This window comes from Perna viridis, chromosome 4, assembly GCF_037379345.1.
Source record: "Perna viridis isolate PV_CMFRI_1.1 ecotype Kerala chromosome 4, ASM3737934v1, whole genome shotgun sequence".
Taxonomy (NCBI): Eukaryota; Metazoa; Mollusca; class Bivalvia; order Mytilida; family Mytilidae; genus Perna; species Perna viridis.
Window position 1 is genome coordinate 40,822,000 of NC_142448.1, and position 26,590 is coordinate 40,848,589.

The 26,590-nt window shown below is 32.3% G+C and overlaps 1 protein-coding gene across 1 annotated transcript; it reads left to right on the forward strand.

The window, feature by feature from the left end:
• The first annotated feature begins 210 nt into the window (after positions 1-210).
• LOC148620095 (neuroendocrine convertase 2-like) lies at positions 211-24,188 on the forward strand. Its single transcript, XM_088580706.1, has 14 exons — positions 211-315; positions 6,042-6,225; positions 6,594-6,704; positions 7,119-7,298; positions 8,574-8,702; positions 9,022-9,080; positions 10,399-10,487; positions 13,990-14,165; positions 20,463-20,666; positions 21,004-21,125; positions 21,892-22,010; positions 22,663-22,780; positions 23,001-23,305; positions 24,048-24,188. Exons 2-14 carry the CDS (start codon positions 6,049-6,051, stop codon positions 24,089-24,091), a joined length of 1,833 nt encoding a protein of 610 aa, XP_088436832.1. The 5' UTR covers positions 211-315; positions 6,042-6,048; the 3' UTR covers positions 24,092-24,188.
• The last annotated feature ends 2,402 nt before the right edge of the window (positions 24,189-26,590 follow it).

Genomic DNA, 26,590 nt, shown 5'->3' on the forward strand with positions numbered 1-26,590 from the left:
ATGCAAATAATTCTTTTTTTAAGAACCTGTTTTTGATATAAAAAAGAGGGCTTTCAAAATATATATATTTACATATTTGCTCAAAGATATATATTTTAACAAACTTATTTTCTTTAGTGTATTTCCCGAAACTACAAAATGTGTCTTACAGTTTTTTAGATTTCCCTTCCACGCCTATTAAAATACGTTTTCCGTATGTCATCAATTTTTGCTTACGTGGAAGTTTTTACTTACAAACTTGAGGTCTGTTCAAAAGTATAAATTCATTATTTGGACGCTCGTTGTTAGTACGACGGCGGTTTTGCAACTGGAAAGGTAAGATGTATAATTTCAATATTTGTTATCGTCCATGTATCTGTTTCGATATGTTTATAGCTTCGGAAAGGGTATCGAAATAAGAGATCTGTTCTTTAATCTGATTTTGTTGTTGTTGAGTAAACGACAAAACTACCCTCGAACATTCCATCAATATAAAGAACTTCATAGGAGTCTACTGTTTGTGGCATTAATGCATCAGACACTTGAATTTTAAAGCTATCCATAAACTTATTATGATTGTATTTATTTGCTATTCAAGTCATTTTAATTTGAATCCTAACAATGTACACTTTTTTTCTTATTTTGCTTAATAACTAGATGTTAGAGACCCTTTAGAAACTCAATCACAAACACGTCAGGAATAGCATTCCACCGTATCTCAAAGACAAGTCAATACCGATTCTTTCATATTTTAATACTTCACCTATTGAATCCAAAGTTTTCAATTGTAAAAGGTTATTGCAGTACCTCAAGATTGAGGACTTCAAGGCTAAACCCCCTGACATCGAAAGGGCGTCTCTCCCTAAGGTCCCTTCTAACGGTCAAAAGTACCACGAACCACGCTTAATATATTGGAAATACAAATCTTATGGATGCCGTGAAAGACTACACAACAAAATGGATAAGAATGCAAGTTTAAAGTATGTCAATGAGTGTCAATGCTATATCAGTTTTTAAAGACCCTGATGTAGCAAACAGATTATCTACTATGCATTACACATATGTTGTCGTACCAGCAGACAAAACAACAAACGTCTTACATCCAATTTTTATGTTTAGAGATAGACGACGCAAATGAAAGCAATGATACGACTTATACTGCTACCAGACTATCTAATAAAGAGATAGCGGAAAAATAAACATAAATCTGTGGTATCCTCTTGGTCTCTCTACCAAAGACAATGGTTGTGATCTGCAGCCTATGAACTGGATTTTCACACTCCACGCAATCAACACTTTATAACTGGAACTGCAAAAATTTCAACCAAACTTCATTTAAATATATTATCTAAGAACTGTTTAAGAAGGTATCCAGTCCTATTACAAGATTTGCTTGAAACCCTCAATTGAAGATTATAATCACAAAACAAAATACTTTATACTTCTATTTCCCCTACTCACGTTGTTACTCCACAAAATGGCACATCTAGATAAAAAATAGTTCTAAGTATAGATTACTCATACTTTGTAAAAAAAAATAATTCAGCATCATCTTCCAAACATATCAAAGAAAATGTGTGTTTTTTTTTCTTCTTAATGCTGAAATTTGTTATCGACAACATATTGTTCCGGTGTGATAAAGGTGTTTTGTCAGCAATCAGTCGGCATTCCAATGGGAACAAATTGTGTTTCACTACTTGCTGACCTATTCTTTACTCTTATCATGCTGTCTTGATATCATTAAAAAGAGGGAACTTCGTCTAGCTACATGTTTCAATATCTGTGTCCGCTGTATAGATGACATATTATGGTAAAACAATCCCAGTTTTTGGGATTTAATACATCGATTCAATCCTAAATAACTTACCTCCACTCAAATCAATGATCAAGGCAATCTATTGACCAAACTTTACGATAAAAGCTGTGACTTTTTTGTATTGTTTTTTTTTGTTTCGAATTGTCAACATTCCTTTCATCTGTGGCAACATCCTTTCAACGCATGGAGTTTTTATTTCACAACTCATACGTTCCGCCAGATTTTGTTGTACCAAGGTAGAATGTTTGTACTTCGATAGACTTCTTACAATTAGGCTTCTTGAATAGGTTTATGTTGCTACAAGATTGAAAAAAAATCACTACAGATGTTTAGCTTGTCAAATTTTCCGCACATCATTGCTTTCATCCTCTGTCCTGTTTATCTGTCAATGCCCAGACTTTCAGACGTGAAATTGCCCGACGAATAAACTGTTCGCCTGTCACAACTGGATGACTGGATGGCTTCATTCATCTTCAGCATACCAGGGACCGCCGGCATCAATGGTACACGCATGGAGCCAATACCGTACGGCGCCATTCACGGAATTAAGTAGGCAATTTCGTGGAAACTTGTTGACTCCTCAACAATGTCGAAATAACTTTTTATGGGCATAGCAGCGCAAACGGTGGGCTCACAGGCAATGGGCATCCGTCCTGTTCATGGACAAATCCAGATTTAATCTTCGCCATTGTATTGAACGTATTCGTATTTGGAGACGGAAGGCTGATCTCTATGCAGGTCTGTGTGTACAGGAGACTGATCTTCAGGGTAGTCGTAGTGTCATAGTGTGGGATGGCATTTCCTTAAACCAAAGAACCACTTTTGTATTCGTTAATGGCAATTTAGTTCTTTAGTATACATAATGATGTGGACATTTTACTGCAGGGCAATAAACTTGCGCATAAGGCACGCATCACAAGCACTTTCTGAATAGGAATACTGTACGAGCACTTCCGTGGTCAGCGTTTTCACCATCGAAACATTGTGGAAGTAGCTTGGACGTGCTGTAAGTTGCCTTTCAGCCACAGTCAATCACGTCGCACCAACTTGAAGCCGCACTATTGATTTTGATATTGACACTGCGAGTTGCACCTGTAAAGTGCCTACGACAATAGTGTGTGACCACCTTCCGTCATTTGTTTTCAAGTGTGATAAGTTGCTAAAGACGTTTAATTTTCAATATGTATTGTCTGTTAAATTGTTAAGTTTTTGAATGAATATACATTTAAAGAAATGAAAGTTTTGAGTTTTCATTTGCCCTCAGTATATTTTGGTTCTTTTATGTTCTTTGTTGTGTTTGTCAGTTGTCTGTGTCTGTTTTCTATTTTTTTTTGTCCCTGGATTACATTCTTGTGATTTTCGCTAAAATTTTGGATTCCATGATTATTATTTGTGTTCAGTGTTAACAAGTAAAATGGCCCATTCACTGTTGTTCAAGTTAATCAAACATGAGTCAGGTTGTAGGAATATATGCATGCGAAATACTTTTGTGCTCACATTGGGCTGATTTTCTCCTCCCGTTGGAGTTGTTTGATATACTTACATTTCCTATTCTCCTTATATTTTAACAAAAACTAAATGGGAAATTAAATCCGTGCATAATTCCTTTAAACATGCCACTTCATAAGTGCCGAAAAGGTATATCAACCCCTTTTCAACACTTTCTGAAACTTATCTTAGAACCCGACTCCCCGAACTTGTTTTCTGTTGATTTCGTGTTTTTAGTTTCTTTTTTTTTTTAACGTTCAATCGTTTTTGCAAAAATGTTCTATACTACAGTACATTTGATTTAATTACAAGGGCATGGTTTATTGAAGTTAAAACTATAAAAAAAAAAAACCTTTCCAACCTGACCAACGTACAATTTATCGATTGATCTTTTTAAATAGGTTTCTTCTGCATGCACGACTTAGAAAAAACAAGCGAGAACTAGCGTTCGTACAAATGCATACATGATTTACTTCAATCGTGTATGACACAGCTTTAAGCGAAAAATTTCGGAATTAAACAATTTTGTTTAAATATCTCAGCAGAAATTTCGTTAAGCTTAAAAACGGCAATAATTTGTCCTAATTTCTATTGGAAAATAGTGATGAGGGTCAGTTTCCCATAAAATACAATCAAACAGTTGATAAATGATATGGTGTAAAGAAACATTGTACAATGAAGGTATGGATTGTGGTCTTTTGTAAAAATTACATATTGCGATGGGAAGTAGAAAGTTAGAATGACTAGTATGGATCTTGTCATACATTTAATAGAAAGTGTTAGTCTATAATAAGACCATAATTACTTATGTACACATGTTTATTTAGTTTACTTTTGCACATCAAATATACCCTATTTTCAAAATCAAAAATGGTTTGACAGTTTTTTAACATATAATCAAATAAAGTCTCGAAATTTCCCTTGGTTTTATTGAATTAAAATTTAACTGATGCATTGTTACATGTTAACTTATACTTAATATCAATCAGACCATTAGAGTAAAATAACAGCAGTGCTTGATAATTCATTAGATACGGTACAGCTAAAATCAAATTAGCAACTTTAGTCATAAATATTTTCTTGATAATTGCAGGTCCATCGAGATTTTTTTTAGTTTTTCCAACAGAAACAATAACTATTGATTTCGATAATATTGAAGGCATGATTAAGTTTTATAGGCATATCACGCCTATATTTGCGATCAAAGTCATAGCAAAACCGTCTCGATTCTTTGGTATTTTACACAAATGATGTTTTGGGTCAAAGTTCAACCTTTTTCTGCGAATGGTAAATATTTTGTTTAAATTCATGATATTTATATAAAATGGTTTTAAAAAAATTTAAGGCAATTTTTGGAAAGGTATAATAATGTTAGAGCCTGGAATTAATAAAACATTTTGGGTATCAGCACAATTTGTCCAATCACAGTGTCCGGAAGTATTTACTGACGTAGGATATACAAAAGGCCAACCTAAAATAAGAAATAGTACCGTTTTACCTATACCAACAGCTTGAAATCTAACTTCTTCAATCAAAGTCATATAATGAGTGGCAAATTATTATTGAGATTTTCTGCAATGATATCAGTTACTTTCTTTCATTTGTCTTATCCTCACAAGCATTTTTCTATACCTACCCCCACTTGCATAAAGTATGGTTTTTGACACGACTGTATTAATATATGATATTTTAAGTTTATGCTTTGGAATCATCATAAGTTTGTTGTCAGAACCTATTTTGAATCTATATTTACTTAGATTAGTGCATAAATATGCATATTTTCATCTAAATGAGGCTACAAAAGCTTTTATTAATAGTAGTACCATTTTCTAAAACCACATCACCGACTCCATTCCACACGTTAGTACAAACCAAGAAAATACCAGAAATTATTATTGATGACTGGATTTACATTGTAAAATGTTAAAGCATGACTAAAAGAGGAAACATAAAGTATAAAGTCTTAAAAACTAGAAAATATAGAAATAAAACTACTCTCATAGAACTTAAACGTATTTCCTAGATTGCTCAATCACACATGTAGGTATTATAAAAATGACTTCTGTTTTTCATAAATGTGGTTTAAATGAAAGCAAAACTTTAAACTGTATCAGTTGAGGCCTATTTTACCCCCAAAGTCGCCAATATTTTAGGAAGGATCACCATGAAAGGCTGATAAAAGGTTCTTAATATACTTTGTTCCACATTTTTCCTGTAAATTTGGCCACCTGGAGCCTCTTGTTTACCTAGTATTTCACAATAAACAAACAGCAAATTAAACAAAAAAATATTTTCTTAAGCAGAGTACACATAAGGCCAACCTGAAAAATGAACAATAGTACCGGTCTACCTATAAGACATTTCACTCTTTCGAGTATACATATAAACAATGTCTATAAAGTTCTCGTACCCATATGACATGCTTTTTGACAATGCAATGAATTAAGAGCTAGGAGCGTCCGTTTTAACGCACGATATTAACGTTTGTTGAATGTTTACTTTGATTATGATTATTTCCTTGATTTAAATGTTATTTTTTATATTTTTTGCTATAATAAATTCATATTATTTTATTAATTTTATTTTTTATTGAAACGCACAATATGAGCGTTTATATAAACGCATGATAGAAGCCCTCGTTTATCGTGCGTCTGTTGAGCGTTTAGCGTGCGTTTGGGTATCGTGTGTGCGGACAACCTAAGTGTCTCAAGGAGTGTACATCAGTTCTAACATAAACTTCCTTTATTTATCTGTACAGATATAAAATGAAATCAATGCAACCCCTGAGTTGTTTGGTTTTAACTTCAATAGTTCTTGGATACAGTGCTACCGGAACAACTCAAGATGCTGATGATATTATAATCGAAGTTCAACCAGGTGTGACAGAAAACGAAGTCCAACATATCGTGGCAAAGTATCCAAGGTTTAAGATTGGGCATCGGGTTAAGTACAAACTATCATAAATCAGTAAATGCATATATTATTCATTGAAACTAGGAATCCCTTCGCTTTATGAAATTACTACAAGTTAAAAAGTCAAATGCGAACAGAGAACGGAACGCTGACATTTCTACAATAGAACTGTTATACTTGAAGTACCAAATGACCCGGACTATGTGTTTGTATTATTTTAGTTATTGTATGTTCTATGGTGTATGTCTGTTTTCCTTGGCTAGTGTTTGTGGTTTTGCGTTCTTTTAATTTTCAATAAAATATTGCTTCTCTTAAGGTTGATTACTCTTTTAATAATCTTTTCCGATGATATAAATAAAAAAAAATAATAATTCATTAACTAATTCTTGCATTTTAGTTTGATCTTATCGGAAAAACCATCTATGAATTATTATTAGACATATCTAAAGGAAAAACAACTATATCATACAATGATTGGGATGTAATTGACATAGGAAACAATAAAAAGGTAAGATTTATATAAAGGTAATCGTCAAAAACATTACAGTAGCAATTTAGTCATAATATAGAGAAGTTTTACACTGTAAAACGACGAAATCATAGCAAAGAAAGGTCATGTTGATGGTAACACCACTAAAATTTTATAACGTCCTATCTTATATTCTAACAGATTAGGGGCGAATTATCTGCGGGTCTATTCGTGTCATATGGTGAACGTCTCTCTGATGAAAATTAACCTGTAGTTTTTATCAAATATTATAATAATCCTTTTTAAAATGGAATTTATATCTGTACGCCATCACTGTATTAGCTATATGCATCCGAAACATCGTTTTTTTTCTGCGAATTTACATCACAGCTGTTCGATGAACTGCATTGCCCAGTATTTATTTTTAGACCTTCATTTCGTTTTCCTTTGCAGATAAAACATGTAACAGTAGATTATAAATGGAATGTAGAACTACGTGCGCCAAAAACAAATGCAAAATTTCGTTCGACAAAGAAAACTAAAAAACCAACATCATCCACAAAAAGAGGAAGAACACGTGCGCCAAGACTAAGACAACACATAGATAGGGAAATGAACCGAAGTTGGCAATTGGTAAGTATTTGCATAATTTTAAAGACACACAATTACTCTGGTTGACAAATCATCTGCTATTTTTGTTGTTGTTAAGTAGCAGTCCAGCTAAGAATCATGCAAAATGTGATTTATGGTTGGAAAGCCTACATATTTTTATTTTTTGATATTGTGTTTAAAATGTCATAGCAAACCGAAATGAACATTTGGTTCTACATATAACCCTTGTTCATAGGGTATAACATTATATAGAATGCACTGTATCTTTCAAAATTAAGAGAGATTAATATATATATATGACACTCAAATACAATAGAACCTATTGGATTTTCAATGTTGATTATCTCCTAAGAGCACGCAGATATGAATGAATTATTATACATTTCACAATACAGACCCATTAAACAACTTCATTACAAAAATTAGAAATATGTAGCATTGTTCAGATGTTGCATGATTCTTGCAAAAACATATACTTAAAAACAACAAAAACAACGACAACAGTATAGTACTCGTATGTGGAAAACTTCAAATTATATGGAGTGGGAAATGGGAAATAGGGATGGAAGATGGGGATTGCAAATGTGAAGGAAATGGGAATAGTTTTTAGTATTTATTGATATAACACTTGTATCAAATTTAACTAAGTATACTAGTTTAAATGTTTAGGAATTTTAAAATGTAAAGTTAAGTTTGATTACTGCATGTACTATGACAGTAGTTTAATTTGCGTATACCCATTTTTGTGGATCAGGGGAGAAACACAAATTCGTGGATTCTTGTATTCGTGGTTTTTAAGTTTTCAATTTAAACATCAATGGGAATCTTATGTTCGTTGGGAACCAAAGTTCGTGGTTTCACATACTTACGAAAACCACGAAAATCGGCCCCCGCGAACAATAGTGTTCTCACTGTATGTAAATATCAGATAAGACATGTGCAATATCAAAATGAAATATGGTGACGTTTATTTGACGGCAATTTTTGCAGTTCAAAGCAAACTTGTACCTAGATTTCTACTATCGAATGCAGTGGTTTGAAAAAAGGAGTTTTCACAATTTCTCTTTTCGTAATAGTCATTTTTTTTCAACGTGAAAAAATATTTTTCATCCTTGTATGTTCGCTAAAAATACTCTAGATGTGAAAATTGAAGTCTAAATTTATCATTCTGATTGCATTTTTAACAGTTTAAGATATTTACTATTTTATAATCAAATTCCGATTTGAAAATCTTGACTTGCTTACTCAATTAAATGATTTGTTTTGTCTTTTTGTCTGATACACATTTAATTTCAGACCGATGATCATCCTGGGTATTCGATGAATATTGACAGGGCGTGGGCACTGGGATACACTGGACGGGGGATTGTAGTGGGTGTTGTTGATGGACCAGTCCAACTCAATCATTCAGATCTTACAAATATAGTAAGTGATAATGTTTTATAAACGTGGGATGCTGACAATCGATGAGTCTATACGTTTTTTTTTTTCAGGAAATAAATTGAAGTAGACAAAAAGTAGAAAAGATATTATGATATTTCAATTAACGATTCATAATTCGGTTTTTCTCTGACAAGTCTTGTTATGTTGGGAGACAAGAGTACAATTTATATTAACGTATTCACAATTATGTTGATCTAATGATTCATGAACGACTATCCCATTTCATCATTTAGAAACATATCTGTTCTTTTTTTTTCAAATTAGATGATGGATTTTTGATATTTAATTTTATCTATTTCAGGACAAGGCAAACTCAAAACAATATGCCAATTTCGATCCTAGGCTAACTGACTTCATCATGTAAAGTACCCCGTTTATGCAATATCAATAGCATTTATATTAACGTTGTAAGAAAAAACAATTACTCCAGAATAATTGAAAAAATATTAATTGTATATGTTTAGTATTAGGCTAAAAAGTAACACGTAAATGCATTTCTATTATTTGAACAATAGCAAGAAATAATTTACATATCTTAGTCGTTGATGCTGGTTACTAGCGAACATCGCAGCTTGTTATGCAAGTGTTCCTTCATATATTTGGCTTCAAATGTTTGTGATTTCTCATTATTTCATCAAATCGTTATATTTGATTTCATGGATATCAGACCAGCTTTTAGTTCTGAAAAAGTTATTCCGTTGGTACATTTTCCCAATCCAATGTTGTATCTAACTTATTTGCTTAAAAATGAGTACCTGAGTGCACAACATGACTAAATGTCAAGATAATTTAAGGCATACAATGTTGCATTTAAGAAATAAATCACGAAAACTACATTTAATCATTGTTTTACCACTGGCTGACCATTTTTGTCGCATTATTTTACCACGAGCGAAAGTTACCGTGTTAAAACAATGATGCACTTGAGTTTCAGTGATTAATTTGAATTCTAGGACAATAATGGTACTCTTTAACATTTTCGTGACCAATTACGGAAACCTTATGCCAACCATACTTTTCCATGTTTGGATGTACATTTTACGTTATGTCAGTTGAAATGGTCTGTAGTGAATCTTAATTTTTTGTATTATTATTTATAATAAAAAAAAGGTCGAAGTAAGTAAAATGATGTTAGATATGACACTAGTTTTCATTATAAGGTCACACATGGGAATGTACAATGCCTGGACTGAAACGTTTCATTCATTGAAAATTGTCATTGCTTGTTTTCATACATGATCGTGCATATGGCGATTGCTACCATGTACGTGTGTGAGTGATTTCTACGGAATACAAAATATAACTTTTCTAAAACATAACTTGTAATATTGTTTTTCAAATACAAATGTAATGTTCATTCACGGTACTGTAATGTATGAAAACAGCTAGTACACATCTGAAAGTACGTGTGCTTGTTTATATCTTTTAAGGTGGGCAGTAATTTACACACATACATGCCAGGACCAATAAGTCGCGTGCTGCTTATATAGCAATGGAAAATATACCACAGTTATAGATTACTAGAATATTAGATTTACTTTTAATTTTATATCTGATAAATATACATGAGGCCACACAAGTCAATACTAGTTAGTCCGTTTTGATTCAATAATACATTAACTCCAACAACATTACTAAAAGCATCCAAATTTTATTTTACATCGCTGTACAATTTTAGGCATGGTACATTTGTTGCTGGATTAGTTGGAGCTACAAAAGGAAACGACATATGTTCCGTAGGTGTGGCATATGAAGTGTCAATGCAAGGTAATCTCATAAATTATTGTCTAACGTGCAAATACTTGCCTAAATGATGTTTAAACTGCCAACACGATACACAATACAAAATGGCCTAATACAGGATTAAGCCGTCCAATGAGGCTTTTACCTGCTCAATATGTCATTTATGTTTTTTATTAAAATCCATATTGGCCTAATCCATTATGACTTGTTGGACTAGTTAGTAAATAAAGGTATAATTGCGTATTTTTTTTCATACTGACAGTTATTTTTCCTCGGACAGCAATAGTGGACTTGGGCAACATCTCAGTCCAATATGGCTGCCCTTTGACCAATTACAGGATAAACATGGACACACTTACTCAGTGATACTATTTTTATTTACGGAATGTTGAATATAACGCATAGCTTTCTGACAATCACTGTTAAGGAAATTGCCCTTTCTGCTTTTCTTTTTGTTTTATCTGTTTCATTTTTTTTTAAATCTCATGTTTAACTTTAGTTTATACTTAAGTAATTATTTTGATAAACGTAGGACAATTTTAGGATTTTCCCTTGTGGACACGTGATCATTTCCTGACATCTTTCAACTCAACAATAAAATGTTTTACCGATCTGTTAACCGCGACCAAATTTGTGAAAATTTGGAAAGTTTGTTTTGTATTAATGAATTATGTATACAAGTGTCCGGAATGAAAGACAACTTCTGTTTTGTAAAAAGGTATAGTATGCTCTGAGTTACAAAACTGCGTAAAGAGGAGATAATCATGTACATTATTGTTATCCTAAGGTAGATTTTGTTATTCATTTTAACTTTTGGTGCTATGAAGTTCTAAATATTAAACGCGGATACTTATTTCATAAATATTAAACATGCAAGTAACATAATTTGTGAAAAGAGCCAACAAAAAAACCTTATATAAAGGAATCTGTCAAATAGTAAACTTAATGGGTATCGGATCGTCGACTTATGACGATGCAGCACAAACAAAAAAGATTATGTAAGTCTTAAGGATTGTACAACAATACCGATAAAGATGTTAATAGACTATAATAAAATATATAAAGAGCACAATTTTCAGTCAATAAATGGCCTTCTTTAGTGCCTTAAATAACCTTATATATATATATATATATATATATATATACAACGTCTCAGAATGTGACGACTCTATTTACTACACTGAACCATCGGATCAAATGGATACAGGGATGATGTGTAAACGTATATAGTTTTTTTTAAATGTTTTAATGATGGGTCAACAACGGTCCAACTTAGTATCGCAGTTTAGATGTAACATAACATTTGCTTCAATAAGTCCGGATTTTCTTCTTTGTTTTACGTCGTCTTGCCAACGCCAACTGAAAGCCAACGAACCAACCACCAGCCAACGTTGGCCCAACTGAGGCATGCTGTCTAGTGTACGGATATACGTTTTGAAGGAGATGCATTTTTTTTTGCATTTACACGCCTTTGTTAATAATTTTATGGATGTTTTTAATGTTATAATTGTTTAGACTGTTATGAGCATTCGGGTAATATTCAATTAAAAATGAAACACTGAGTAAATACACTAAAGGCGGGGGGGAAGGGGGGGGGTGCCGTGAAATTTCCAAACTTGTTGACAACGCCGTATTATATATATGGAAAAATAGCCACGCCTACTGAAATCGTATGAAATGTGAAATAGGCAAAATTATCAAGGTTATTCAATCTGAAAACTGAAGTGATGATTGAAACCCTTCATTTATTCCAATATCCCTAGATAGTACTTCCGAAAAACGTCTGTTTAATGGAAAATAATAACCGCCAGCATACGTTGACGTAAACATTACTTATGATATTGTGGTATTTTATGACTTTTATTTTTTGTAGTAGAAATACACTTGAAGTGCTTGAAATATCATGCATGAAATTCAAGGTTTTTTCACATCATGTTTAACACAATCACAGGAAAACGTACACGTCTTTCAATGCGAAGCGACACAGCCATGTTAACTTACACTGACATCGACTACCGAAAATATAGTACGCTCATTTATATCTGAAACGCAAACTGCTAGAAAAAGGACTGCAATTGAATTTAAATATTGTTTTTATATACGTATTAATGTTACGTAAAACGTATGTCAAGTGGGTTAGCAACGAAATGCAACTTCGTCGAGCTTTCTAACAATACAAAACGATGTGGATTGAAAGGTCAAATGAAGTGATGAAAAGAACTTTACAGCATATGGATGGTAAATCTACGTCGATTCTTACTCATATGATACGAATTTTTAAAACTCTACCGATGTATATGATATAATTCGTATTTGTTTCTATGGTACTGATTGTTTCGCTGCTTTATCTGTCATTGATTTTTTTTTCGCATATACCATATTAACTCAATCGCTCCAAAGAGTAATCAAGAGAACCAAGATACTAGCGGAAATCAAACTAATGTAATCCAGAAACAAGGACAATACTTAAAACGGACAAACACGACAAATAACATAGAATAACTAGGATACATACAAAGCAACAAAAGTAAATGAGCAACTTGGACAACACTAAAAACTAGAAGCATTGACCAGGTGAATCGGTAGATTAAGCGTCCTCAGCTTTTCTAGAAACACCCGCCGAGTTGCTTATAAAAAGACATGTCCGGGGTAGACGAAAGGAAAACGTTGAACATTAGATTTCATGGTGCAGATGTATATACTGTAAAGATCTACGAGTTTATCATAACGACCATAAACCTTCTGTAGTGATGACTTCAATTTTCTAGCAACATAATCCTATTCCAAAAAAGTGCATAGTTAAGGTAAGCTCTGGCATTACGTATGAGTTGTGACGTGAAAATATATACACAGGTGCTGATGGAATGTTGCCACAGAATGAAAAGTCATCGCGTTTGTCGTAAAGTTTGGTCAATAACTTTCCTCTACCATTGATCCCTTAGTATTGATCATGATATGCGGCTGCGTTTACAGTATCTGTAGTATGCATCTAATCGCCAAAACTAAGATTGTTTAACGATAATACGTAAACAATATAGTGGAAACTGAGATTAACAGATCTAGTTAAACAATGTTCTTTATTTCGGATCAGATTAATTATAAAGTCAGCCTCATAAAAGTGAAGGATTAGGTCAGCAAGTAGTGGAGGTCAATTTTTCTAATTGAAATGTCGACGGTTTGTTTAAAAACGCGTCCACCACACTGGACAAATATGTTGTCGCTAAAGAATTCTAGCATTTTGAAAATATCTTCTTCTGTATATTTGAAAAATGATGTTTATTTCTTATTCCATTTGCAACATGCCCTGTTAATCTTTATTAAATGCCAGAATATTTCATTCCACACGGCTATGTTATGTATCCATATCAACAATCCTTTATTGCACAATAGAGACAAAGATAGTAAAAATTGTAACTCATTCAAACGTTTTGTATTATTGAAAAAAATGTAAGAATGAAAGGATGTGGACAAAAATAATACATCTTTTGCATTTTTTTCAAAATGCTTCACATTTCGATTATTGTAGCAATTGGTTTTCTTGGTATTATTGGCAAGGAATCTATAACCAACGCCGTGCGTGCTTACACCCACAATTTAGACATGGTTGATGTTTACACCAATAGTTATGGTTTGGCAACAGACAAAGATTTTCGACCGATGGATCAATATGTAGTCGATGCTATCAAAAAGGGAATTCAAGAGGTTTGTTACCGTTAATATAGGCTACTTCATATTTTCCAAAATAGAACTTGAGTCTTTACAACATCAAACGTCGCAATGATAAATAAACTCAATGATTTGTTTTATTATTTTCGCTACGGCAATTTTTTGAAACGTGAACTAGACGTATTAAATCGTAACTGTACATGTACACGTACTGTATTCGAAATGTCCGAATTGAATTACTTAATGTCAATTTATTTTGCGTATTGAATTTATGGCGTCGATTTTGTTTTTAACATGTGACTGCCGAACCGTGCAAAGATAAAGAAGCCGCCCACTCTACTATGATAAAAAATTTCACCAGATCTGCAATACAAATGTTACAATATTACCAAGATTAATCAGTTATAATTTTGTGTTAAGCCCACTTTAATTTAAAAATATTTAACTGTTTGCGGTTGTCCGAGGAACCCTGCCACCCAGTACATTTATCAAATAATTGCGTTTTAGTTTAAGTTACCTGAACTGGTTCTATCAAGTATCCGTTTAAGATACTAATTGTGATTATTTAATTTTGTTCAAATATTACGGTCACATTATATTTTTATATAGACCGAGACATAAATATACAGGCGCGGATCCAAGGACCGGCTTGCCGGATATACCCCCCACACCCCCCCCCCCCGAAAAAAAAAACGTCTTTGCATAAAATTTTGATTTATCATAAATGTTACCTACTAAATTTTCTTTAATTCTATATAGCCCAAACCTGAGATCATGTATCCGGTCCTGATATATATATGTACATTTAAGACTTCACATCTCTTCGTCACCTAAAATTTGCCTTCCGTGGTCGTATTTAAATATCAAGTCTATAAGGTACATGTTATAAGATATACATTTGTACAATCACACATCTTTCAGAACTTAAATGAAAACCAAGCTGTCCACATGGTTGATATAAAATTAGAATGAGCAAAATTAAAAGGCGTAAGTCATAAAACGGGGGAGGGTTGCAAACCTTTTACGAAGCAAAAAATAGGAGCACTATCAGGTCGAAATTATAAATACATTTTAAAACTGAGACTTTAACTTCGAACTTGAATACATGTTTTGTAAGAGTGTTACGTTTTCAACTTAAAATTATCAAAAATAAATAGATGAATTATCAAGAGATTACAGCTATTATGCAATAACTGTTTGTGATGAAATTTGTCACACGTTTGCACTGCTTATATAAGTTACGGTTAGATAGAAGCTCAAATATTTTTTTTCAGTGTCAGATATATCACGGAAAGTCACTCGAATATCATCAAAAAGTGTGTTCTGTTTGAGTATTGGACAATGAATAAGGACATAAATCTCGTTCTCAACTGATCGTGTGTCGCACAGCTTAAAAGTTCTTTGCTCGACTGGAATATTTCGACTTTTACATAATTCAGTGCTGATCTATCGGGATTGAGTCATATTTCAATATCAAGCAAAATAAAAAAAACAAGCTACCAATCTGGGTTTTCTGATGTATGTATACCCCTCGGGAAAATACAAGCCGACCCCACTCAGACTGATTTAATATGTGGCTAGTGCACGAATCAGTAAATATATGTCAATATGGCATATATCAAACTCCTATGTACAACCATAAATATTAATGCATACTTTTGGGGGTTTTTTTATGGCCAGTACATTCTTTTGTAAAATAAAGTAAATTTAATAATTAAAAGCGGTCGTAAAAAAACTACTTGTATACTAAAATGATCAAAAACGAAGTCTTTTCAGACAATTGTCTGTCTTCTTTTTTATTAATGAAAGGCTTGCAAGAATATAGAGTAATAACGTGTACAATCGGTTAAAATATTCCGGTACACTTATATATATGCATTTTACTAAACGTAATCATGCCGTGTGATGTCACTATCGAAAATATACCCTAATACATTCACCAGTCATGGTTTAAATTCATGTCCCGTCGCTCACCTGTGTTATAAAAATATACTAGACAAAAATTTGAAAAGATTTAAGATTTAACATTGTCGTACATGTATAAAACCAAATTGAAATTTGGGGTCTAGAATTTCCACACTTCAAATGTGGTTTTAATTCTTGCATACTTACCATACTCAATATGTAGATATATAATCACCGTTTGAAATTTTACTTTTTTTTATTGAAGATTGATTTTAAAATCACTTCTTGTTCTTGATCTTTATTAGAGTTTGAACTGCATGTGAAACCAGATTGGATTTATACTAACACCCTTTTACAAAGTACACCGTTGCATGTACATGTAGTATATACAGATTTCAAACTTTTTGTTAACCCTGAACGTCTTTTCGGATCTCGCACGTCCACCCCTTACCTGGGTTAGGGGGTATTTCTGGCTGTTAGTAGATACCCAACGGATGTTGGTGGCTGATCCAGCCTTTGAAACAACTGGTTTCGGAGATACATCACATGTATCGTTCACATGCATAATTAATTAGCGCTTGGGTTTGTATGTAGTGCATTCTTTTATATGTCCGAAGAGTATGATTCCCGTAATATTGCCGTCGACCTAATCCCAGACCCATCGTGTTCTCCACTTCATCGGTTTGAGAGTAGATAGACCGATGATCGTGATTAGGATGTAATTTCCTTACGTTTACATATAGCTCATCAACTGAGACATTTAGCTAGTTGAGAAAGACAAGTATCTAAGGGCATGCTTTATTTCTATGCTTGTGGCTGAAGTTCGAATGATTCGACAAATAGCTTCGACCTGGAGATCTTTATGTTGAATTTCAACTTGAAAATTTATAAACACAGAAAGGCCAACTGGAAGTTTGTAGTTCAATTGTGCAGTATGTCAAATGTGTTGTGTGAATCCATATAGGTGTAAACCATCATCAAACCCAAATATTTTTTTTCAAACTTGCGCACTGCTAAGATGCATCACGATTTTTTTTTTTTTTTGGTGTTTATTAAATGTCCGTCGTACATGTAATCAGAATTGGGAATCGAAAAATAACTCAAAGAGTTCAATATTAACTATTTACAACATAGACTTGTGTTTAGTTAAACGTTTGAATTCGATTCCTGAACTTTCTTTTTATCCCTGCTATTATCCAATATTTGTTGCAATTTGACTATTATGTGAGGCGTAAAAATTCAAACGATCGATATAAATTGACTCAATACATGAGTACTTGGATTATAATATGTTGACAAAATCTTTAAATGACCGCCTTAAATTTAGAAATAACACATACGTATAATATGATAAAGACTAATATATAGAAACACAGTTTAATAAAAAAAAAGTGTGCATCAGCGTCACGTTGTTAATTCATTCCACAGGTATATGTACGAAGTCCCTTTTAATTCATTAAAAGGTCAATAACTATACTATGTAAGAAAATACATCTTTAACCTCTTTAATCCGGTGTTACTAAATCCTTAATGACACCAATAAACACAAAAGGCATGCTCATTTAAAATCTTAGTAGTTCACCTAAACTACCGTTTTAAATATGAAAAGTTTATAAACCATAGAAGCAATCTGCTTACATTTCAGAGGTGTTGCTGTTAACGAGGTCAAATATCGATTCAACATTTTCTTACTAGACAAACGTGATATATTTCAGAAACCTTTAGTATAGGCAAATGTCAAACATGTAACCGCGGAGGCGTATTAGCGTCAACTACACAGTTTATGGTATTAAGTTTTGCGTTATTATCCACAGTTTTGCATCTAAACATCACACGTGATGAAACATCCGCTACAGATTTTGAATGCGCGTCCCGTAAAACTTGTATGTTACATATCTTTACAAATACCTAGCCAGGCATAATATTGTTTTCGGTGCAAACGATAGTGTCAACTTATTTATTTTGACTGTACGACTAGTTCAGAGCAGGGTCTGTTCGATTGGTAAAGTCGTTCTCGTTCTTTTTGGTATGGGAAGTTAAACCATATCAGTAAATGGTCAGATGTCTATAGATCGTTTTTATACCCTTGCAAATACAGTGGGGAAATACAGTGATGAGGTGTCCGTCCGTACTTCCTTTCTTCTGCTACGTTGGGGTCGCATCTCCCATCTCTCATATCTTTTTTGAAGGCCTGAATTATCTCTTTTGTTTCTCTACCGGAGTTGATAGTATTGGTTAACTTTAAACATATGATTAATCTGGATAAAAACCTACTAATTTCTTTTTTTACTTTTTTTATTAGTTTAAAATAAATGAATAAAACACACACAACATAAAAACACAAAAATAAGAGAAAAGAAAAAAAGTAATATTTTATTAAATCAAACTTTCATAGGAACATAATATATCACCATAGATCTGTAACAAAATTGAAAGTCTATGGTATAACATTATCATTTTATTCGTTACCATTTTAATCTCTTGTGAGATTAAAGTAATAGGTATACTGTGATTTCGCATATCGTAAGAACTCTGCCATGTACCGGGGCGGTTGTGCGGTACATGTATATTGTATAAATAGCGTACTACTCGTATATAATTTTCCAGTATAATGATGAACGTCAGTTGATTGTTTTCATCTGCTTCTGTGTGTACCCAGAACTCCTCACTGGTGTTTATATTCACATTCTTTTTTAAAAATACCTTCCGGGGCGGAACGGTTGTATTTGAAAAAAATAGAGCTCAGAGGTTTCCATGGGAAAGTATTACAGCTAGAATCTGCACATTTTGTCCGAACATTATCACGAAATTAGAAGAGATAAAGACAGTGCCCCACAACATACATGTAGTTAAATCTCCAATTATAATAAAATAATGATTGATTTAATTCTACATTTTGAGAACTTATTTTCGTTTGAAAAATGACACATAACTTCACACTCAGACTTCACTTGGGGAATGTATTAAATTAACTAAATGGATGCCTTCACACCTTTATTTTAAAGTGATTTTTATGTAGATGAAACATTCGAAAGTAACCCATCGTTTTATTACTACATTGTACATGTACCTTAGGGAAATAGATCAACGAAAAAAGTATGTATTGTCATTGTCATTGTCAATGTCTTATTTTAATGATTAATACGGGGGTGAATCGCGTTTTGAAATAAAGAACATCTAAATAACACATTTTCCCTAACGTTACTATATATGACAAAGATTACTGTCTAAGTTTTGCTGAGTATCCCACATTTTTTTCACATTCATAGAAGACAAACAAGCAGATTTACCTTAAATTCATATTTATGCTTGGAGGGCGATAACAACTAAATATATGTTCTATAAATTATTCTATGTTATTCTATAATTTTCTATTATAATAATCATTTTCATATTTATTATTATTTTTTCCATAAATAATCTATGTTTATCCCTAAATTATAATTTTAATCATTTTATTACTAATAAATAATAATAAGTTTTCCCTCATTTATTAATTAATTTGTTAGTTTATTTATTTAAACATGCATATATTTTAGTGGCATAGGTTTCCACAAGTCTACGGAGCTGTTGGCATGTTCAAATTATTCATTTAGCTCATTTTTTTTTAGCAAATATTCTCTATTTATCCCTAAATTAAAATTTTAATCATTTTCTTACTAATAAATAGTAATTAGTTTTTCCTCATTCATTGATTAATTTCTTAGTGTATTTATTTATATATTTATTTATCTTACTGTGATAAAGAAAATAAGAAAAAAATGATTTAGAGCCCACCAAATTTAGCCGTCCCCACGAAACCCTTAGTAACTACCCTTTAAATTTGCACTTTAAAATTAATCTAATTTAAGGGAAGTAACTCAATCTGATTAAATGTATAATTCTAGTATAAATATAGTGTCAGCTTGTTGAAATTGTGTGCACTTAACAATACTAGACATATACTTGTTTTCCCTTGACGGAAAGTACTGAACACTCTTTATACACTCTTAACACTACTGAATCGGTCTTGAGTAAAGCTACTGAATTTACTGAAATTGCTCTAGACAACTCTTAACGACAGATACTGAATTGACACTGAATTTCCACTGAAAAGGCACTGAAACTCTTAAAATTACTGAAATTAAATTTTTCAAGAGCTTACAGTAGATGTTAAGTAGGAAATGACCGATTTAGTAAAAAATTCGGCTACTAATAATTGATTGTTTTGTTTTGTTTTGTTTTTTGTTTTTTGTTTTTTGTTTTTGTTTTTTTGTTTTTGTTTTGTTTTGTTTTGTTTTTGTCTTTGTCATATTTATGAGATAATAATAAATAAAATAAATATTTTCCATTTTTGTCATAAAAGGCAATTTCACGTTAAATCCCGCGGCTAATCATGAGTTTAGTCTTTGTCTTTAAAGTACAGTGAAAAAGCAATTATTGTTACAGGGTCGAAAAGGCAAAGGGAGTATTTATGTGTTTGCAGCTGGTAACGATGGATCGGAAGCTAATTCGGCAGCAGAAGAAATATTAAATATAATTTACACGATTGCCATAAGTAGTGTAGGACTTGACAGAGTCACTAATTATGGACAGATAGGGTCGAATATAATGGCTGTAACACAAGGGGGATATAAACATGATCGTGTACTAGTGAGTTTTTCCTTATGAATTTAATTAAAGTTCAAAATAATTTAAATATTTCTGTGCAGTTCTTTGTCTCAGGTATGCCGTTTTCCTATTCATAAATGTTATTTTCTCTGTTTGACATGACCAAACGTGGATATGCCTTCCTTTATAAAAATAAAAAAGAAGTTGAAATAAATACACAGTTGCCATTTTTTTTTAAATTTGCCTCTATAATGTTTTTTTTTTTCATGATTATCTGGAACTTAAGTCAGTTATACAACTGTTCATTTTGGTCGAATATTCAGGTTGTATAGGAAATATGCAAAATATTATATTTGAACGTTTACAATTTCATGTTTAGGTTTCAACTTTTCCGTTTGATACATGTTCGGATGTTGCTAGATCAGGCAGCGATTATAATACCGGAACTTCTAATGCCTGTCCAATAGCATCCGGTGTAATTGCTTTAGCATTACAGGCAAAGTAAGTTTGCAATATGATAAAGCTTCCATGTTTGTGATAATACGGTGCATACAGGTGAATATTTTTTGATACGTTAAAAAGCAGACTATAAGAAGACAATTAAAATTCCAACAGATTCTCATACAGATTGTTTAAATGGTAAACTGCTGACTGATTTTTGTTAATGCACCCTTATGGTCAATAAAATAATTTCAAATATCGTCAAAAACAACAAATTATCCAACCATATACAACAGATTTATTTTTTTGAAATGATACTTTATAAACACCGAAATGAGTATTATACTTGAATTTATCTCAGTTGTTTTACGTTGTGTTTAAATTATTGTTGTTTTACTTATAAATTTCTTTTGAAAACATGTCATTTTTTAACTGAAGAACAAGTGTATCATGGTTCCCCGTAATAAATCTGGTTCTTTTAAAATCTAATACTACTAACGGGAAAAATGTAATAGAATAATAGAACGGAACAATACGAATTAAATGGCAGGTTATCTAAAGGAACTTCAGAACACCTAAAACAGCAGAGATCAAATCGAGTATACATGTACAAAAGTATGACTTCGTTTTCAACTACACATATTTATATATCACAAGGTTTTAATATCGGAACGAAATAAAAATAAAATAAAATCAAGATGAAGTGCTACATGTAACTTTTATTTTATTTAGAAGTTTTGTATATAGCAGTAATTAATGTGTGATAGTTATCTCTTATTGTGAATATATACATTTTCTATAATGTTATTCCAAATAAATATTTCAGTGAAGACCTCACATGGCGTGATGTGCAACATCTCCTAGTAAGAACATCCAAGGCCCACCGTCTTCAAGATACTTATTCCCCAACTTATGAATGGAAAAGGAACGGTGCTGGTTTGCAATGTGAGTATATGCAATTCAAAAGTAAAAATAAGATTTGTTATTCTTATAAGATTACTTTTACATAATGTTTCATCTTTTGTATTCTTATTAAATTCTCCATTCGGTCACCACCTTTATTTGTACAAGTAATACACAATATCAGCCTAATTGTGATGTTTTTTTCAAAAGAATATACGTACGGTTGTTGTCAGTTTCATACATCATTTGCACATAGGTCAGCGTAAATACCATCTCTTAAGACATTTATGCAAGCATTGATTTGAGACAAACACAACTAAATATAAATTCATACACGTAAGTGGTGTGATTTGATTTACGTTGTGCATGCACATTCTGGTTGTTTGATTCCCTTTAGCATAAACCATTTTACTAAGTTGAAACTACCAAAAGTACTCAATTTCGATGGGTTCACTGATTCACGAAGTTACACCTACACTCCAACAAAGTAGTGGTTCCAGATCTCAATCATATTATACAAATTAACCCGTTTTAGTTCAGGATATACTTATACTTATATATCACTGATAACTAGTAACTGATTCTGCGTTGTCCTATAAAGATGACTTATACAAGGAAGAATCGTAGCTACATTTAAACAATTAAATTAAGAAAAAGTTTTTGATAGAAGATATACTCTTTTTTTACTTTGTAGACCACCCAAAGATGGGGTTTGGACTGGTAGATGCATTGGCGATGGTAAGATTGGCAAGAAGATGGAGTCCTGTTCCTGAACTCTTAAATTGTACAATAAACGCAACACGCGTCAGTGGGTATGTACATGCTCCAAATTAACAGTAACATTATAAACACAATGTCTAATATGAATAAAATATGGGTTGTTTCTTATTAAAAGACCCAACTGTACACAGCCTATTCCTACGTTAAGAAAATAATATCGTTGATTCAATTTCAATATTATTAAAAAATATTGTAACTTGCAATTTACTGCACTGCACCATTCGGTTTAATTAAAAGAAATTGTTATTTTAGAACTGCTACAAATAGCGAACCATTAGTTGGTGCACTGCGAATACGGAAAGGGGATTGCGCCATTCGGAGTTTAGAGAGTGTACTTGTTGATGTAAATGTTGGTTTTTTAAAGAAAAGAGGTGATATGAAAATTGATATTACATCACCGAGGCGAACAACAAGTCATCTTCTCACAGTAAGACCTGCTGATAGTACTTCAGGCCCACGGAACATTACATGGACTTTCAGATCAATACATTTCTGGGACGAAAACCCACGTGGTACGTGGCAGTTATCGGCGATTTCAACATCAAAGAAGGAAACAGGTAAGACTTAGTGACTTAATGAATTATCATTAGTACATGAGTACATTCTTACTTTACAAAAGTTTACAGATAAGTTTGGAACTACAGATTAATATATTAAAGATACTTACATACTATATTTTTTGGTTAAACCGATTTCTATATGCCTTTAGATTAACATATGTCTTAACATATCGCGATTTGTTTTGGTATCTTTTCAAGCGCGAATGTAGTCAATTTGATTTCCACGATAGGACAAGGGTTACACGTCACTTTTAACTGAAGAGGAATCCATAGATTAACAAAAATGTACTCTAATTAGTACATACGATACGATACGATGACAGAATTGGATGTCATGAGAAAGTGAATTCATAACTTTTTATTGAAACCAAGCATCTGATGATTTGTTGTATAGGTAACACAAATCGTATACATGGAATAGGGACGAAACTTGTGACCATGGTACCATCTCTTTTCTTAGAATGTAGATCTGAACGTAAGAGATTAAAATCTTATGCGGTGCATAGTGTAAAAGGGAGATAAATCTTATTATTGCAATCTATAGTAAAAAAATATGGTATGTATACATATGTACATTTAATTTATTTCCGAAGACATGAAAATATTGATTTTACTATTCCAACAATGCATTTAAATGACGAATGGAAAATATACACCTTAGATAAACCACTCTTTAAGGTCACCTATCTGGCTTTTTCAAATCCTTGTTTTTCAATCCTCATTATTTTTCTTTTTTCAGTTGGACCAATGACCTGGTCAATTACCCTGTATGGGACATCATGATTCCAGATTATCTACGTATATGATTTCTACAGAAAACGGACAAATGGAAGATGAATAAAATTTTATTAGCAAATAAAACAAGTTTGGTCTAGAACAACCAATGCGTAGTCATTTTGTTATTATGTCACTTATACAACTATACCATGTATACGTACTACCATACACCACGTACTAAGTTACAACCCTAGATTAATCATACGAAGAGGAATGACCAGGCCAACTAAAGCTAGATTTTATATAGCCTAACTGGTCGAGTGGTATGGGGCGCTGAACTTTGTGCAGCGGTGTTAATACAGATATCACAGCTGTACTAGTTCGAGTTCCACGGAAGGAGCAACCAAAAATTGGCTTCGCAAATATAAAAGCTCTAACATCTTTGGAAATTTTCGGACCCTTCTATATTTAAAAATGTACGGAACAAAAAGGCTATACTAATATTTACACAATTGCTGCATTAGTTTAAACATAAATACGTATATGCATATGACAACCCTGTACGTGTCAATACTCAACCAAATCGGCAAACGTCTTAAATCTAACAAGTTGTGTTTCAGCAAAATCATTAACTAAAAACTATCAAATGCATCTAATATTCTATCAAATCCTAAACAATTTTTCTTCTGTATGTCTTACATCAGAAAGTTGGGATCTTTGGGAGGGTCCCGCAGTATAGAAACTAACCTAATTCAGGTCAATATTGAAGGCATGTGGAAATCTTATGCATGAAGATTATGACAAGCTTTAGTGATAGTAATGACTCACAAATATAGGAAATTTGTAATACGAAGAAAACAAATTTGGAACATGGTCGCTAAGGTGGTTTCTAGATGTAGCCTTAACATATAAATGAGGATAGCGTTTTACATTAACATATTTACATACTGTCTCGGTTATTCCCGGTTTTTCTTCAATTGGTTGTTTTCGTGTTGTTTCCAAAATATTTTCCTTTTCACCGTTACACATATCTATGACTTCTTTATCAGATAATTCTCAATTATCAAAAGTTTGGTCATCATTATATATTCAAATACAAAAAAAAAGTGATTGTAGTTTAAATGATTATTAATTTACATTATTTTGTGAAAGACAGAGGCCAAGAGGTCGTATTTGGGATTAAGAATGGTAAGATGAGAAACTTACACCAACCGACAATTAGTGCAATGGACATCTTGATACGTTTTTAATTAGCAATTTTAGTACGTACAAATTAGAACAAAGTTTTAACCAGTATTTTTAACATTTTTTTTTACATGCAAAAATATCTCAAAAAACCTTTCATAGATAGTGTTTTTTGATCGAGTACACATGACCCATTTGCAAAACATGAATACATATCCGATAATTCCATTGGCACTTGTTGATAATACACATTGACAAATGACAAATAATAAACTGACGAAAATAAAATAAGCATTCGAGGGCGAAGACAACGTATGAACACAAATGAATCTTACACAAATGAATTCCTAAAGAATGTTTGGAAAGTTAAAGTGAAAATTGATAACTAATTGATCTATAAATAATAGGCGTGTCTCGTGTATCAGCAATACATTAGTAAAAAAATTACATTGCTTCCAATGCAAAGCTATATTTTCAGTGATGCCCCTTGCAAATAAACCTTTAGAAATCAAGCAGTTTTATATTTTAGTCTTTACGGTTCATAAGCCAAGTAATATTTTGCAACATTCAAAGCATAGGGCCGTGCGGCATGTTTTGGCCATTTCCACGGCTTCTTAAATACATGTAAATGTGAAAATTTGCTAAATGTTGACCCTAGCCACTATCAATGTTTATAGTGCTGTGAAAAAAAATGAACAGTAATATAAAGAACAGGCATATTCTGAAGTGCAAAAATGAAATATCTTTGAAAATATATTAAATTGAACAAAATATTATTCAACCCCTTGGCCACTGGCCTTCTCTTCATGACAGATTGTTCTGCCCAAAAGGGGCGAACCTTGTGACGTCATGAATATTTACTACATTTTTACCTATAACATTGTACGTTCAATGCTCGATATTTAAACACAAATGGACATGCTATATGTATATATATTTAGGTCGATACCTTGTTTAAACATTTAAGTAACACTCAAGGTAAGACTAATGCAAAATGTAATTCATAGTTGGAAAGCCTATACTTGAATTTTTATACTTTGTTTAAAATGTTATAGTAAACAAAAATTGAAATGTTGCTTTTTCACATTACCCTGTTCTTAGTAGATAAAAATATATATAAAATACTGTAGAATTCAGAATTAAGGGAGATAACTCTGCAAATGACATTTAAATACAATAGATACTGTCGGTTGTTCAATGCTGGTTATCTCCGAAGAGCAGACAATTTTTAATGGATAGTCATCATATAGACCTATAAAGCAGGTTAAAATAAATACAAAAATAAAATAAAATAAACATTTGTTATTCTTTCCGGTGTGTATCACATATTACAGAATTTGCTTGACTCTTACAACGACTACTACTTTATGGTATTGTAAT